The sequence below is a fragment of the Tympanuchus pallidicinctus genome, unplaced genomic scaffold (genome assembly GCF_026119805.1).
Source record: "Tympanuchus pallidicinctus isolate F22 unplaced genomic scaffold, pur_lepc_1.0 scaffold7, whole genome shotgun sequence".
Taxonomy (NCBI): domain Eukaryota; kingdom Metazoa; phylum Chordata; class Aves; order Galliformes; family Phasianidae; genus Tympanuchus; species Tympanuchus pallidicinctus.
The window spans coordinates 21,169,584-21,184,939 of record NW_026294791.1 but is presented as its reverse complement, the minus strand read 5'-3'; the positions used below and the strand labels follow the sequence as shown (position 1 = coordinate 21,184,939).

The window sequence follows — 15,356 nt, the reverse complement described above, 5'->3', positions numbered from 1 at the left end:
TATATGAAGTGAAATTAAAACCAGTCAGGGCCAGGAGAGGCTTACGCTGGCATTACAACTGTTCAGAATGATTAGAAAGCAAGCTTTTTTTTTTTTTTTTTTTTTTTTCCTCTCTGCTGACCACAGCATTCTTTGCAATGTGTGGCACCATGCCACTTTGATACATAGGTTCTAGATATACGCCATTTTTAAAAGACTGTGGCAGGTAGCTTAAAAAGCAGAATGGGGGAGACGTGTGGCAAAGGATAACATAAGAAATGCTAGCGTCTTTTTGAAGAAAAGTTGCTGCCAAGTATTTAATTGACAAGAGGCAATATTTTCTCTACATACACAAAATAACAAACAGATGTTGACTCATTTTGATCAGCATCCAGATGTTGCGACCCAAGAGGTTAATGCTAACCAAGGTGATGCTAGCCATCTCATCAAGCAGAAGATCAGACTGATGATATATATATGTATATATATATCATCTGTATATATACGTATTTATAAATAGAAATACAACAAAATGATTGCAAACATGAAATACCTTTTTGAGAACTAACGGTAACTAATTCCAGCAGAAATTTTATTTTTATCTACATGAAAACATAGTTCAGTCTGTAGAATGACCTTATCAAGAGGGTATATCTGAAGAAGCTTCATGCCTCAAAACACCCATTGCAACAAATAATTATTTCTATAGGCCAGACTTTTCAACACATAGATTTAGAAACAGAGGTAATGTTACTCTTAGTACTAAAATTTTTGAAATTTGATTTATGAAACTGTTTATGAACAATGAAGGGATTTATTGCTTCCAAATAAATGCCAAATAATACTACTGTGCCACATGGTAGTGCAGTGTGATTATTAAAGGTCTGCTAGGATCTTCACATTCAGGACCCTATTTTCATGGCTTTTTTTAATGTAGTCAATTAAAAAAAGTACTGCTGCAGGCAGCAATTTGACCTATGAGGTCTCACTCGAGGAGTTTTACAGTGCAAAAGGGAACTGACTGTTCAGCTATGTGAGCATTTAAAAAAAAAAAAGTTTGGTTTATTCTTTCTATGAATTTGATATATTAAAAAATCGCTCTTGAAAGTGTTTAGGCAGGAAGTCTATAATACCAAGGACAAGATCATGAAACGTGAAGTATAAAAATAGAAACACTTTGTTGTGCTTTAACGAGATGATTCATCAGAATAAAATACGCTTTGGACTACATATTTTATATCCTTACGAGTCTGAAAATCATTACTGAAAATAAAGAGTAAGGCAGAGAGACAGATGGTTTTGGTTTAATCATTTTAATTGATAAGCCCAAAAAATAAAAAGGCTCACTCAATCCTAGCTCATTTTTCCCCATGACACAGTAGCATTATAAGCACTCAGAAGTGAGCAGAACTCATATTAGAACTTACTGAGTCTGTTGAAAAACCTGTGCAAGACAAAATAGGTGTGCTATCTGTAAGTTTTATACAAGAGGGTTGTGCTAAGCAGCTTCTGACAATACAACATAAAAAATCAATGAAGTTCAAGAATTATGTAAACTTCCCTTGTCATCAGAGAATCAAAGGAACTAGCTTCTTTTCTAAATGATTTTTCTGATGACCAATCCTGGAAAATGTAGAAATTTGTCCTTCTTAAACTGTTTGCAAACACAGTATCGCATGGAGCTTGATAAAGGGGAAAATTGTGCACAATAACATAACATCTGGTCCTGTACTGGGGCCTAATGTTACAGCCATGGAAGCTGACAGGAGTTTTGGAATAGAAGCTATTTATGGCCAGAACAAGTCTTTATTCATCCATAAATACCAGCACATCTTACTGCCATAAGTAAAGTATATAATCAGAAGTAGCTATTTGATCATTATACTGGTTCCTTTGTCGTTTAGCCCTGACTATTCTATTTTTCCTCTTCCTTTCCTTTTTCACCTTTTCTCCTGTTGCTAATCCCAAGAGTATATTCCAGGTCGATTTGGATCTGAGGACTCCTCAGGCTATGCTGCTTTTTCTGTTGATGCTACTGAGAATGAAAATCTGAACATATCAATGTTTGTCCGAACTCGCAAATCTTCTGGCTTGTTACTGGCTTTGAGAAACAGTACCTGTCTCTATGTAAGAGTCTACTTGGAAGATGGGAAACTCACGATGTTAGCTCCAAATTCCATGAAGCTCTTAGGGAAACATCCTATAAATGATGGAAATTTCTACCTAATAACATTAAAAATAGAACCAAATATGTTGGAATTATTCCAATCCTCTCAATACTTAGGCTTTATTTCTACTCCACTACTAACCACCCAAAGTAAGGACTTTCTTTACATCGGAGGCCTACCAAATAACAGAGAAACTGATAGAAATGGTGGGTATTTCAAAGGCTGCATCCAGGATGTAAGAGCGAATAACCAGCCGCTGGAATTCTTCCCCCTCACCAATTCACTGCATTCTTCTATCAACCGAACCCTGATCAACGTCACCCAAGGCTGCAGTGGTGACAATCTCTGCAAGGTAAGAATGACATTTTCATATCATTTTCATGTTTTTGTCGTGGAGAATTAAAAGACAAAACAAAACAAAAAAACAACATAATTTTTTGTACAATATGTAATGATAATATCTTAGCAAAATATGTAAAAATGCTAGAAAGAGCAGATTTTGATATGTTTTGATATAGCAAAGTTATGATAAATATGATGGATAGTATCAGCAAAATGTACTGGCATAGAAGAAAATCAAAATATTTTAAGGTTGCAATACTATTGTTCACAAATTATTAAAATGTTCTGTGCAGTCTTAGTACTAATTGCTTTCCATTGGATATAAACAGAATTTTCTTTCTCGACAAAAAGTCTACATTCCTAGAGTTGTGAGTCCACCAAGATTGATTCACGCTTTGGTTATCTCTTCTCTTTCCCCATAGTCCAGTCCTTGCCACAACGGTGGTGTATGCTATTCAATCTGGGATGACTTCACTTGCACATGCCCCCCTAACACTGCAGGAAAAGCTTGTGAGGAAGTTAAGTGGTGTGAGCTTGGGCCCTGCCCTCATGAAGCACAATGCAAGCTGGTGCACCAAGGATTTGAATGTAGGTAAATTTCAGTTATTCCTGTCATTTTTGGAAATTAGAAACAATTGATCAGTATTTCTTAAAACTAAATATTCACTTATTTAAAAATTCAATGGTATTTCTATATTATGTAGGTTGCTTCGAATGTAATGCCTCCTATTTTATTTTCATGGAAATGACAACAGCTACAAAGAGGATAGTAACAGAGGATAGTAACAGTATTTAACAGAGCAAATTCTTGCCTACAAAGCACCATTCTTCAACACAGTCACCATCAGTAGCTGTGAATTTTCACCAGTGATGAACAAGAGCCTGCATGATGCACTTGTGAAAATCTGCACCAGTTGAGGTGACCCACTGTCACTGCCACCACTGCTGAAATGCACCACCACTTCATTGCACTCTCATCAACTGTTTGGTCTACATAAATGTTCAGCAAACATCAGTGAATGTCAGTAGGTGCCATTTTTTCCCTGCGTGGAAGAATTCAGGGGCACACCTTTGCTTCCTAAACACTTCCATATCAGATGCCATTTTGTCTGACTTCCTCTCTGCTGCTGTCTGTTGCGCAGAAAAAAAAAAAAATGTAATGGGATGTGGGCAGGAAGTTTCAACCTCTACAGTGATATTATCAATATCTGCCTCTGACATCACTAGCAAAAGGAATAAAATAAGAGGCATTACTTTCGGAGCAGCCTCGTATAATAACAGAAATGAAAATAATAATAACAATTGTAAGTTCTATTAACGAGAATATCCTGGCATATCAGCATCAGAAATTTTCAACTAGACCCAATGATGCAGGCACTGATGTTTACATAACCTTTGCTTTTGACATATCCACGAGAGCATGCCAAAGTTGTAGAACAGATTGCTACATTGCCTGACTGTAAGGGTACCCTACATCCCTGCACTCAGATAAGACAACATGCAGTGTTGGATCAACTTAGGATGTTCTCCATCCTCCTGAAGATAAAAGCTACATTACATAAATTGCATCACTTGATATTCTCCAATGTTTAATACCTTTGTAGAAAGTCACCTTAACATCAGCTGTACGGTTATTAAATTAGTATCTTGGCAAGAAGCAGCATGCCAAGTGGTCTATTTGTTTGAAAACTGATAGCCATTAACTGACTGAACATTAGCCAGCCTGCACATCTTTCCTTCTCTTTCTTTCTCCTTACCACCCTGAACTGGAGGAGAATATAACAAGCAAGTAGGGATTTTGAAGCCACATTTTCTCTTTTTGCTACCAAAGTCCAAACAATGCTATGAAGGAAGAGAAATATACACAGATTCTGCTAGAATGGTTGATTCTTAGCAATGAGAAGGCTCGTCACCAGAAGATTACTATCGTGGGCAATTTGCATGCAGATCAATATGGTGCTGTTTTCACTGAGATTGTTAGAATCAGCACTGCAGCACTTGAAAATATTTACAGTTGTAATTAAAATAATTACGCCTTCCCAAATACACATATTTAATGCTGGCATCAAATATGTTCTCTCAAAATTCACTTTTGCATTTTAGGAAAATGTGAACTCCAACTATACAAAAAAAATCAGAGCAACAAACCAAAACCTAATCATAAAACACACACACAAACACACACACACAAATCACACAAGAAGAAACAGAGAGAAAGCTTCTACAAAAAGCTGATGCAGGGAGAGTCTAATAACAACAAAAACTTATACCCAGTGGCACAAATGACAGTAAAAACTTCTTCCCAAATACTATCTAGAGAACATTGGTACAGTTACATTAAGTCAAATTTGTCTACGTTTGTAAGCCTGTATAAAGCAATTGAGCACCTAAGGCAAAGCAGTGCAGCACCACTGGCTGGTAACCTGGTCTTTAACTATTATTTCTTTGCTAAGTGCTTATTCTGGTCTACCCTCACAAGAAGAAGCAAGGTTCAACTCTTATCTATGCCTGTGTACTTAGATCAGCTCACTGGTTTTAGTAGACCTACTTCTGATTTACACTACAGTAAATAAGGCCAAAGTCATTGGATCAGGGTCGCTGTCCCCCTTTCCTCACTAAAGGGAAATGAGCTGGAAGCTGTAGGATTAGGATTTCAGGTAGCACTGCTCTGTAGTCTTTGCAGCCATAAGAGGCAAGCAAGGATAACTGGGACACATGGAATTGAATTGCTTTTTAGTAGAAACAAAAGGATTTAAGTGATGGGGATCATGGAATCTTCATCTCTCTGAAGAGATACTGTCCAGGTGGACTGGTTTAAAGCTGGCCTGGTTTCTCAATTATTATCTTTGCACAGGTCTCACTAATGCAATGTTTAGAGGCCGAAGCAGCGCTATATTTTACAGAAGCAACGGGAAAATCAGCAGAAGCCTCACCAATATCGTGTTTGGCTTTCGAACTAGGGACACAAATGTGATACTGCTGTATGCGGAGAAGGAGCCTGAATTTGTTATCATCAGCATTCACAACTCCAAACTGGTCTTCCAACTGCAAAGTGGCAACAACTTTTACATGTTGACTCTCACTAGCTCACTGACTGTGAGTGATGGGAAGTGGCACCAAGTGATGGTCTCCATGCTGGAGCCCCTGTCTCAGTTCTCGAGGTGGCACATGAACCTTGACAACAAGGACACTGCAACCAGTACAGCTGCTACAGGAAGTCTCAACTTTCTACGAGAAGAGGCAGATATCCATGTGGCTGACAAGGCTTTTGACAATTTGGATGGCCTGCGAGGATGCATGAGCACCATAGAGATTAGTGGAATTTATCTCTCCTACTTTGAAAATGCTGATGTCCTGACTAAAAAACCTCAAGAGGAACAATTTCTCAAAATATCTGCAAACCCTGTTCTTACGGGCTGCTTGCAGGAGGATGCCTGCAGCTCAGAGCCCTGTATGCACGGGGGGACGTGTGAAGACTTGTACACCTCCTATCGCTGCATGTGTCCCCCGGGGTGGGTAGACACCCATTGCGAGACCAACATCAACGAGTGCTTCTCCAACCCCTGCATTCATGGAAACTGCACGGATGGGATCAGCTCTTATGAGTGTGTCTGTGAACCCGGCTACACAGGGTTGAACTGTGAAGAGGACATAGACTACTGCCGTGGCCACCAGTGTGCGAATGGGGCCACCTGCATAGATGGGATTAATGGATATTCATGTCTGTGTGCTGGTAACTTTACTGGAAAGCTTTGCAGGTAATACAGACTAGGTAGGTCCACATGAATTTTTTCAGGTCTCACCTGAGATTGTTATACTACTGATGCTTCCATTTAAATGCACATCTAATAAACTGCACATTACAGACCTGTACATTATAAGATACGCATCTAGTTATATACTAACTGTGGCTGTACAATTGATGTAAAAAGTCTGCAGTACAGAAAGCCATATAGATCAGTTAGATATGGACAAAGAGAGTGGAAAGGCACCAGACAGGTTTCAGAGAGGTGGGGAGCAAGACAGAGCTCTGCTGCCAGCCTGAAACATATAACTTCTCACTGTCAGCATTACAAGTCAGCTGGACAGCTGAGGTAGATGCATTGCAAGGATTTTGAAAACGTTTTGAATCTCTGAAACTATGTTTTATCAGAATAACAGCAAACTAGTGAAAGTCTTAGTGGGTGGGTAAGAGAAACAAGTAGAGAAGAGTTTGTAAAAAACTTTTTTTCCCCACCCATAGCATGTTTGCTAGGCGTGTCTTTTCCTTCTAGGCTTCTCTCGGCCCAGCAGTTCTGCTGGCTGTGGCACCACACTGCCCACTCTATGCATCACATCTGCTGATCTCACTGTACTGCTTACAGTTCCTCCCAGACAATCCACTTTGAGGGGAGCAAGCCCTCCCTTCACTTACCCTTCTCTTCACACTGTATGTTTCTCCCTTCTGAGAGGGCAAAGATATTAAACAGCTAATTTCTACAGCTACCACAGCTAAGAATCTCTTTCCTCTAATTTAATTTTTAAGTGAAAGTCCCTAAACAATGATACCTTTTTATATTCTTACCTACTACCATTTTCATCATATTTTCATCATACAGTCATGTTGGTCTGAATGTAAGGATTTTTTTTTTTTTTAAGAGATTAGATTCAAGAAAAAGTGTTGGTTTTTCAAACATCCTTCTACTCTTTGCAGCCACATGCTGCAACGTGACATCCAAGCTGTTGTGACCCTGGGGTTGGTGGCAGAACTTAGTGCATCCTTGAGAAAGCAACTTCAAATTCAGGTAGTTAAGTAAGTGGACCCAAACACACTGTGCAGTCCTAGACACCAGCTCTGCCTTTGTGTAGTGTTGGCACCCACCCTCCACAGCCCATCCCTCACCATGCAGGCATGGCCAGGCCCAGACACCTGCCTGTGAGTGCATACAGGCACGGGGTTTTCCTACGAGGGAAAGAACCAGGGAGGCAACAAGTTGTGTGTGCATCTCCAGAACTGTGTGGTCATCCATGGGTAAAATATGATGCCTCCTCTGTTTGCACTGGATGGCATTTGCCAACAGGAGCACAGCTCTCACTGTTCAGATACTAGCAGTGGTAAGTTCTGCATTCAAACAACAAATTTGCAAGGTAGATCTAAACATTTTCCGCTAACGCAATGGACTAGACTCAGGAAAAGTGAGAACACGGCATTCAGAAGTGAACAAGGAGAGAGCAAATAACAGCTGTCATTGCCTTTCTATTTATCCAGGTATCGAAGATTACCCTATACAGTTTGTGGGAATGAAGACAGAAATCTCACCTGTTACAATTATGGCAACTGTACTGATCTTGGAGGCAAGCTGGCCTGCATGTGCCTGCCAGGATTTGTTGGAGAACGGTGAGATGCTTCACTTTATGGAACAGTTCTTACAAAAGTCATTCCAAGGGTTTGCCATCCATAGGGAAATTACTCTCCTGCAGAAATACAGAAAAAGCTGGTTGTCAAGTGTAGTAGTTCTTTGCCCGAGGGCCTGAAAGTATAACAGTCTTACTTAGGCAAAAATTACAAATTAGCTCAAGAGGGGTCAGTCCAGTACAGCACCACTAATGCCAGTACAAGCCTTTATTTCTTAGTGAGTGTTGTGCAACTCCTGCTCTTTGGATTCAATGCCAAAGTTGTATGTAGGCACACTGGAGTGTTATTTTTCTGTATATCTATAGGCACACATAAACACGTATATCCTATTCAAGTATGTATAAAAATTAGCCAGAATACATGCTGACACATAAATAAGCCAAGCTGTCCTATTTTCACATGTATCCATTGTAAATAAACAATCTATTCTCCTACAGGGATAAAATGATGCGAAATATGTGGAAGTGTTATTTTCTTTACCGAATGCCAAAATATGAAAAAAGAATTATTATTTGAAATAAAAGTTGAGAAATACTACTTACATATTATAGTATGAAATAGAAGGGGACATCCCAATTTGTATCTTGTAGCAGTTTGCTGCATGATTTCTTACCACTTGTTGATTCTCTACAAACACCTCTGCAGCAGGGAGGTCTGAAGGTCTCAGTGCATAAGGTGTTGTAAAAACATAAGAGGAAATCATCCCAGTCATAATATAGCCTGAAGTAATGGCAAATTTCTAAATAGTAAGACAAGGTACACAGAACATAAACAGAAAACTAATGACTTTCGCTTGCAGTGCAATTAACATTACATCAGAGTGCAATATCCAAACATTCAGCAGGACCAAGCTGTGCTGGCTTTGCAAACACAAAGCAGTGTTTCCACAAATAGTTTTCATTCTTTCAAAATCTGCTTAATTCACTGACTTCGTGGAACCTGCACTGTAGACCAAAAAGGACAGATGAAATGAAAATTTCCACCCACTCATTGCACAATGTAGTTGGCTGACACATCTGCGCTGCACTCTTTAACTCAGCCAGAAGGCCTGCATGCCACACTAAAAAAAAAAAAAAAAAAAAAAAAAAAGCTAAAGAAATAAAATAATAAAATAATGAAAGCATGTTCTCAGGCATTTCTTCAGTGTGTACTTTTTTCAGGACTTCAAGACAAGTCAAAGTGCTTTTTCCTTCTTCCTTCCCCTGCCAGGCAACTTGCTAAAAGCAGCTCTGGGAATGAGCCTTGCTTACATCCACTCCACTGGCTGGCAATAATGTCTATTTTATAGTTCCCGTGATCCTCATACTGAGTAGCAGCCTTGCACCAATCGTGCTGCACTATAACTGACAATCAAAGCAAGGCATTCTTCTCAAATGTCTAAAATTGACTATTTGTCCTCTTTTCCTCCAGGCTGACACATCATAAACCAGGAATATTTCTGTTTGCAGAACTTAATACATAAGAAAAAAAAATTTCACCTCAATCAGTTAACATTTTTTCAGAATAATTTCAAATGTTAACATGAAAATTCAAAACAAAACCCTTCAATCTATTTATTGATTAGAATAGTAAAGCAGGCATTTTGGTTTCAAGACAGTATTTCATCCCTAAGAAAACTAATGATGTACAATTTAAAAAAAAAAAAAAGGGGGTGTATTTCTATGTCATTCAATTGACTTGGGATTACAAGGGAAAAAATAGCAAATAATAAGTGGAAATGAAAACTTGAAAAGATTAAATAAAAGAAAATGTAGCTGTGTCTTGAAAACAATTATTTCACTGAAATCAGGCAGTTTTCAAAATCACCAAAGAGAGTGAGGTGTAAAAGTCTTCCTGTACTTTGTTTTTCAGTTTTACATGGGGAAGTTCATAGCTATATAATTTTTATGGATTTAATTAATACTTAATTTTCAGCTTTCTGATGTATGTAAAAATGTAGTTTATTAATCCATGGAACTTTTTCATGGATTAATAAAGAAAACCAGCTAAGTGTTTAATGCGAAGAGCAGCACATCTCTAATGTAACACTTAACAACATCTTGAGTGCTAATGGATATAATTAAACAAAACAATTCCTGGAAATTTTCTGTGAATTTCACACGTCCTACTTCAATAGTAAATGTGATTCTTAATCTGGAAAAACACAGTATTGACCATTATCAGTACTTGAAAAAACGAAGGCAGAGAATTCAGGGGAAGCTTCGTCAGGACAGAGAATCACCAAATTGTTACCAGTTTTTAAACAGTTGCAAATGCTTTTTATTAATGGTTGGTTGCCTTAAGAAATTATTAGAACTTAAATTTCCTTTCTCATCAGAATTACTGAAAAGCATACAATGATAAAAATTTAAGCTTTTAAAAACCATATTCTGCAACTGCCTTTCTTAACATTCTCAGTGCCCACACCCTCTCAGAGAGTCCTTATAGGAGATAGTGCTGGACATCTACTGACACTTCAAATTGAGAAAAGAAATGGGTGAACATTCCCAGGGGCATTCAGTTGTGAAATAATGTGCTTTTGTTTCACTTAGATCTAAATTATCGAGAAGGAAATTGTGCCCTCAGCTTGCAGTAACGATGAAAATGGACCAGCAAGTGCTCAGCAGGACTTGTGCTGTATCCAGCTCTAAAACCACACACCAGCTTTCATTTCACTTTGCTAAGCGCCGTTAACCAGGAAATGCTCCACAGAAATGAAATTTCTGGCTTAACTATCTATGTTTGAAAGTAACACAGGAAGTTCAAGATTTAAGAGAGGATAATCAAGTCATTAATAAGATTCTCTGAAGACCACAAACACATGTGGAAATATACTACAGATTTCAAATGGAGCAGCCCCCTCATTAAAAGTTTCTGAGTTAAAAATGTGCCAGTTTTATGCATTTTGTACCTGATTTCAGGATCTCACTTTTTTGCACTCTTCTCTGTAGGTGTGAAAAGGACATTGATGAGTGCAGCTCTGATCCATGCCTGAACGGAGGCCTCTGCCAGAACCTGCTCAACAAATTCCACTGCCTCTGCGACGTGAACTATGCTGGGGACCGCTGTGAGATCGATGTAAGCGACCTCTCCTTCTTTGTCTCTTTACTGTTGTGGCAGAATCTCTTTCAGCTTCTCTCCTATCTTATTTTGAGAATGGATGATGATCCAGCAGTCGAGTGGGGTGACCAGGAAGACTATTAGCAACCCTTTGACTCTTGGTTTAGCAAAACAGAAGATGCCTTGACCAAAGAGCTTAGCAAACCAATGCAAGCATCTGAGTTTGAAAAATCATTTTATATGTTTTTTGAACTTATGTGAAACATTCAGTTCTATACAAATGTTCTTCAACTCTCGTTGTAACGTGGAAGCAAATCCTTCAGTAATATCATGTTACTTTATAAGATATAAGAAAGTGAATGATGGGAACTTCGTGATGCAGTGCTCAGGTCCGAGTTCTTACCTGTTTGATGAACTACTTTGGATCTGTGTTAGTGCTTTTACTTCTTCATATTAGAACAAGCGCTAGCAAATCTTAAAAAGTGTCTCAACCCCACACCAATAGACCATTTCACTACATGCACGCTGTCAGCACAAACAGTGGAGGAGATCAGAAAGTAAGACATAACAAGGGGTACTTTAAGATACACCTGTGGTAGCATTCAAGCACTATGCAATGGCTGGCAAAGGTTTGTTGCCCTCAGAGAGGTTAATTTTACCATTAAATCTTACTGGTGTCACTATCTCTGCACCACATAATACTTTCATTGCTAGTATTTGGCCATTTGGTCTCCCACCTGCGATACCAAGTATGGTGCTTTTGGATAAATAACATTATGGATTAGCAATGGGGCCCCTTGTACATCCTCTTGGTTTAGTGGCAATCCTGCACCTCTGCTCCTTTAGCCTCTACACCTCCAGTGCATCACTCTGAGATAAATTGTGGCTATCTCATTTTTCATTAGAATTCCTCTGTCAAGTAAGGCCCAGGAAGTATATTAGATTTTGAAATTACAAATTTGCTGTATTTTCCAAAGATTTCTTCAAATTTCAGAAAGTCTCTCTATCAGTAGGTAGACTCAATAGACTAAAGTACAACCTTTTGTTCCTTCACATGAAGTAACCAAGGTACTTCAGTTGAGTGGTTGTACATGGATTCTTTAAATAATGAAAATTATGAACACTGGGAGATTGGGAGATTAAAAAAAAAAAAAAAAAAAGGAAAGAAAAAATGTAGGAAATGTAAAATATCTGAATTTGTGGAAGTCATTGCCTGAGAATCAAGTCTCTCTTTTATTTCTCATCTTTCAGAAGTGTCCCCAGATTGATTTTTTTTTGAACTTCATTCCAAGCATAATTGCAGCAACACTGGTATTATTAAATAAGGTTCCTATTTTCAGAAAACCCTCACATTCTTTTGTGCATTTGCAGCAAATACAATGATTCATCCCTGTGAAATGCCACACATTCCTGCATTGAGCATTTGCCTTAGTATGAAAACTTCAGCACAATATAGTAATTATGATAACAGCTACATTTATTAGGATAATATCTTTGTTATATTTATCTTAAAAAGTGATTTGGGTAGTTTTTGTGTTTATTGCTCTTTACAAAAAAAAGCGCTGTTCACATGAAAGGTCCTTCCCTCTTTATAAGCAAGTAATTAACGTTGAAGAAAGCTAGAAAAAGTACATGTATTAACTGTATGCCTGACAAGCAATAGCTATCATTGCAGCATGCAAATCAACAAATATATCTGTATGGAGATTTCAAAACTTTTTCTATTCAATACTAGAAACGTGGTGACTGCACAAAAGTTTTAAATGGATTTAAAGGAACGTGTGAGCTTTCACGTACATTTAGAGTTTGTTACCTGCAGAGCAGCAGTTCAGTCTTTGAGTACATGCTACACAAATATTGTCTGTTCTTGCAATTTAATTCTTTCCTTCCTCTAATGCCTTGTCATCATGAAACATCTCCTGACTTCAGCTGTGCTCCTCTCCCCTCTATATTTTCATATGTTCAACTACATCATGTACGTGTACAGAACTTTCCTGTCATTGCACAAAATAAACCTTCTGCCTTTGTCTCTATGTCTGCTTCTCATTTCCTGCTGACAGCTCTTTCCATTTGCTTCAAGTGTGTCGTTTCTTCTGATATTACCACCTTACACACACCAGCAGAGGCTGCATTTCCCCATTGCTCTGCAGTAGTGCTGGCAGTGCCCGGGGCAACTGTTCAGCTGCCAGTGCCTCCCCAGCTGCAGCTCTGTTATGTGTCCAAGGGCAGTTGCATAGCACAACCCAACTGACAAGACCCAAATCAGCAACTCAGAGAAGGAGCGCTTAAAGGGTCTACAGGGCTCAAAGTGACTCTTATTACCTGCTTTCTCCTTTTGTACTGTCAATACTTACAAAACTGCTGGGCGTTGGAAGGCCTCTGCTAACATTCTGACAGGTCATTTCTTCCCTTTGAGTTACATCATAGCCTATAAGCTGGTTCTGACCTGTGCACAGATCTCTAGTTGAGAACAGACTTCATATTTCTAGTTTATAACATTAAACAGAAAAAGGAAACAAATTCCAGACTAATTAAAATTATTTTTTGGAATATATACTTTCACAGAAAGATAAGCCATTTTAAAGGAAACAGCTTTAGAAGCAAAAATGAAAAAAAGCTTTGCTAAGCACTAGTTTTTTGTAAGTACATCCAATTGCAAAGATTTTTTAGGATCTAAGAGCTTAAAGATTTTAATGTTTAAAATTGAGATATAGCAGCAAGATCTTCATAGATGAATGGAAGCAAACAAGCAAGTTCACTGTATTGGGAGGCATGGCTTGTGATTATGAACACTGACACTAGCAGTAACGGATCCCTCTATTTTGACGCTAAGGTTCAAATGTTTTCTCATCTCAGTAACTGTCATTCATAAATATGGGCAATGAGAAGTAACAGTGATAGAGCTTGAAGAAAAAAGAAAGATTTCTGAAAAGAGGGGAAAGATAGCAGTGGTTGAGGTACTAAAAGGGGAAGCAAAAGTATCTGCATCAGCTGTGGGAGAAGCAAAAGGGTATTCTTTAACAAGTGAGGGAAACAAAGGAGCAGTATTGCACTGGGGAAGTGTGCATAGAGAATGGAAAACTTAGAATTGCAGTACTGACAATAGTTCTTACTTCTGACCCTTAAAAAAACAGGTTCTGAGTGATGCTCCTCTGCTACTGCAATTCAAGTTCTGCTGGCAGCATTCTGTCTTAGCCAAAAAGAACCCAAGTGTTTGTGAAAGAATCCTTGGTGCTGAATGCTTATTGAATTCTTTTAGTCCCAGATAATTTAATTTTTAAGAAACTAGATTCAATACACAGTTTGCTCAGTGCTATATGCTATGTGATTATAATAAGTTAGTGAAACAAATAATATAAAAAAAATATGCTTCAAACTCACAGTGAATTAAATCAGGTTTCCTTTTTTTTTTTTTTCTTTTTTTTTTTTTTTTCCCCATTGCAAATATTTTCCCTGGCCTGACACCCAGAGGTCCAGCTGGACGGACACTCTAGTTCTCTAAATCATCTTTTAGCTCTTGAACTAGTTTTTGCAGTTTGATGTAGTGATTTTCCCTATAAATGTTTGCAATGAAAAGTTCTTCAAAATACTACCTCAAGAACCACTGGTTACTATTACCTGAAAAAATAGCCACAAAAAAACTCCAGCGGGACATCATTCTGTAACACTTAGACAACTATTACCTGCAATACATCTTCAGAGAGTAAAATAAAATAAATGGAAAGTTTGTGATCCTTTTACTTAGTGTTTCAGGAGTACTACGAGGTCCCATTAGGCCCCAAAGTCCATTCTGCCTGTGCTGTGCATAGCAAAAGGCATCCCTATGCTGACTGGCAAACAGCTCAGGATGTACTTTAAAATTGTTTTTTGAGCATTATCATCAGCTGCACCTTTGGGACAGCACTTCCTCACAAAGCATACCCTCTCCTATTGTACTTGTGAATATACATGAATATTGAAAGCAGTGCTAGAGTTCACATCCCAGAATACAAGTTCTGCTAATGCTGTGTTCTCTGATGTGTGCTGCTGTTGCTTCCAACTGGTATCATCTGATCCTCCAGGGCACAAGGACAAGCGTCATGCACTGCAGATTACAATTCACATTTAGTGTCATTAAAAATACACTGATAAGCATGTAAAGTATGTTCAATATTGAATCTGAATTCAGTAAAGCTCTCTCAGGCTTCCATAGCACAGGCACACAGAATTTTGATTGAATTGGCACTGCAGCAATTAGCTAATGTATTCATTAACTACAAGGCTTAGTAATGTGAACGTAGCAAATGATACTTAATTACAATAATTAAAGCCTAGTGATTCATGAATAATGCATTCTCTAACTATTTACTTATTCATCCTTGTGAAGCCATTAATGGATAATGATCATTCACATAAAAGACATGGACATCAGGAATGTAATACCAAGACTAGTT

At 38.2% G+C, this 15,356-nt stretch overlaps 1 protein-coding gene across 1 annotated transcript in view; it reads left to right on the top strand.

Moving 5' to 3' along the window:
• Positions 1-15,356, top strand: part of CRB1 (crumbs cell polarity complex component 1) — an 87,014-nt gene that overhangs the window by 58,481 nt on the left and 13,177 nt on the right. Inside the window, exons 7-11 of the mRNA XM_052666947.1 lie at positions 1,949-2,499; positions 2,912-3,077; positions 5,344-6,247; positions 7,738-7,866; positions 10,815-10,941. Coding sequence (XP_052522907.1) covers positions 1,949-2,499; positions 2,912-3,077; positions 5,344-6,247; positions 7,738-7,866; positions 10,815-10,941 — 1,877 coding nt within the window. The remainder of the gene's footprint in view (positions 1-1,948; positions 2,500-2,911; positions 3,078-5,343; positions 6,248-7,737; positions 7,867-10,814; positions 10,942-15,356) is intronic.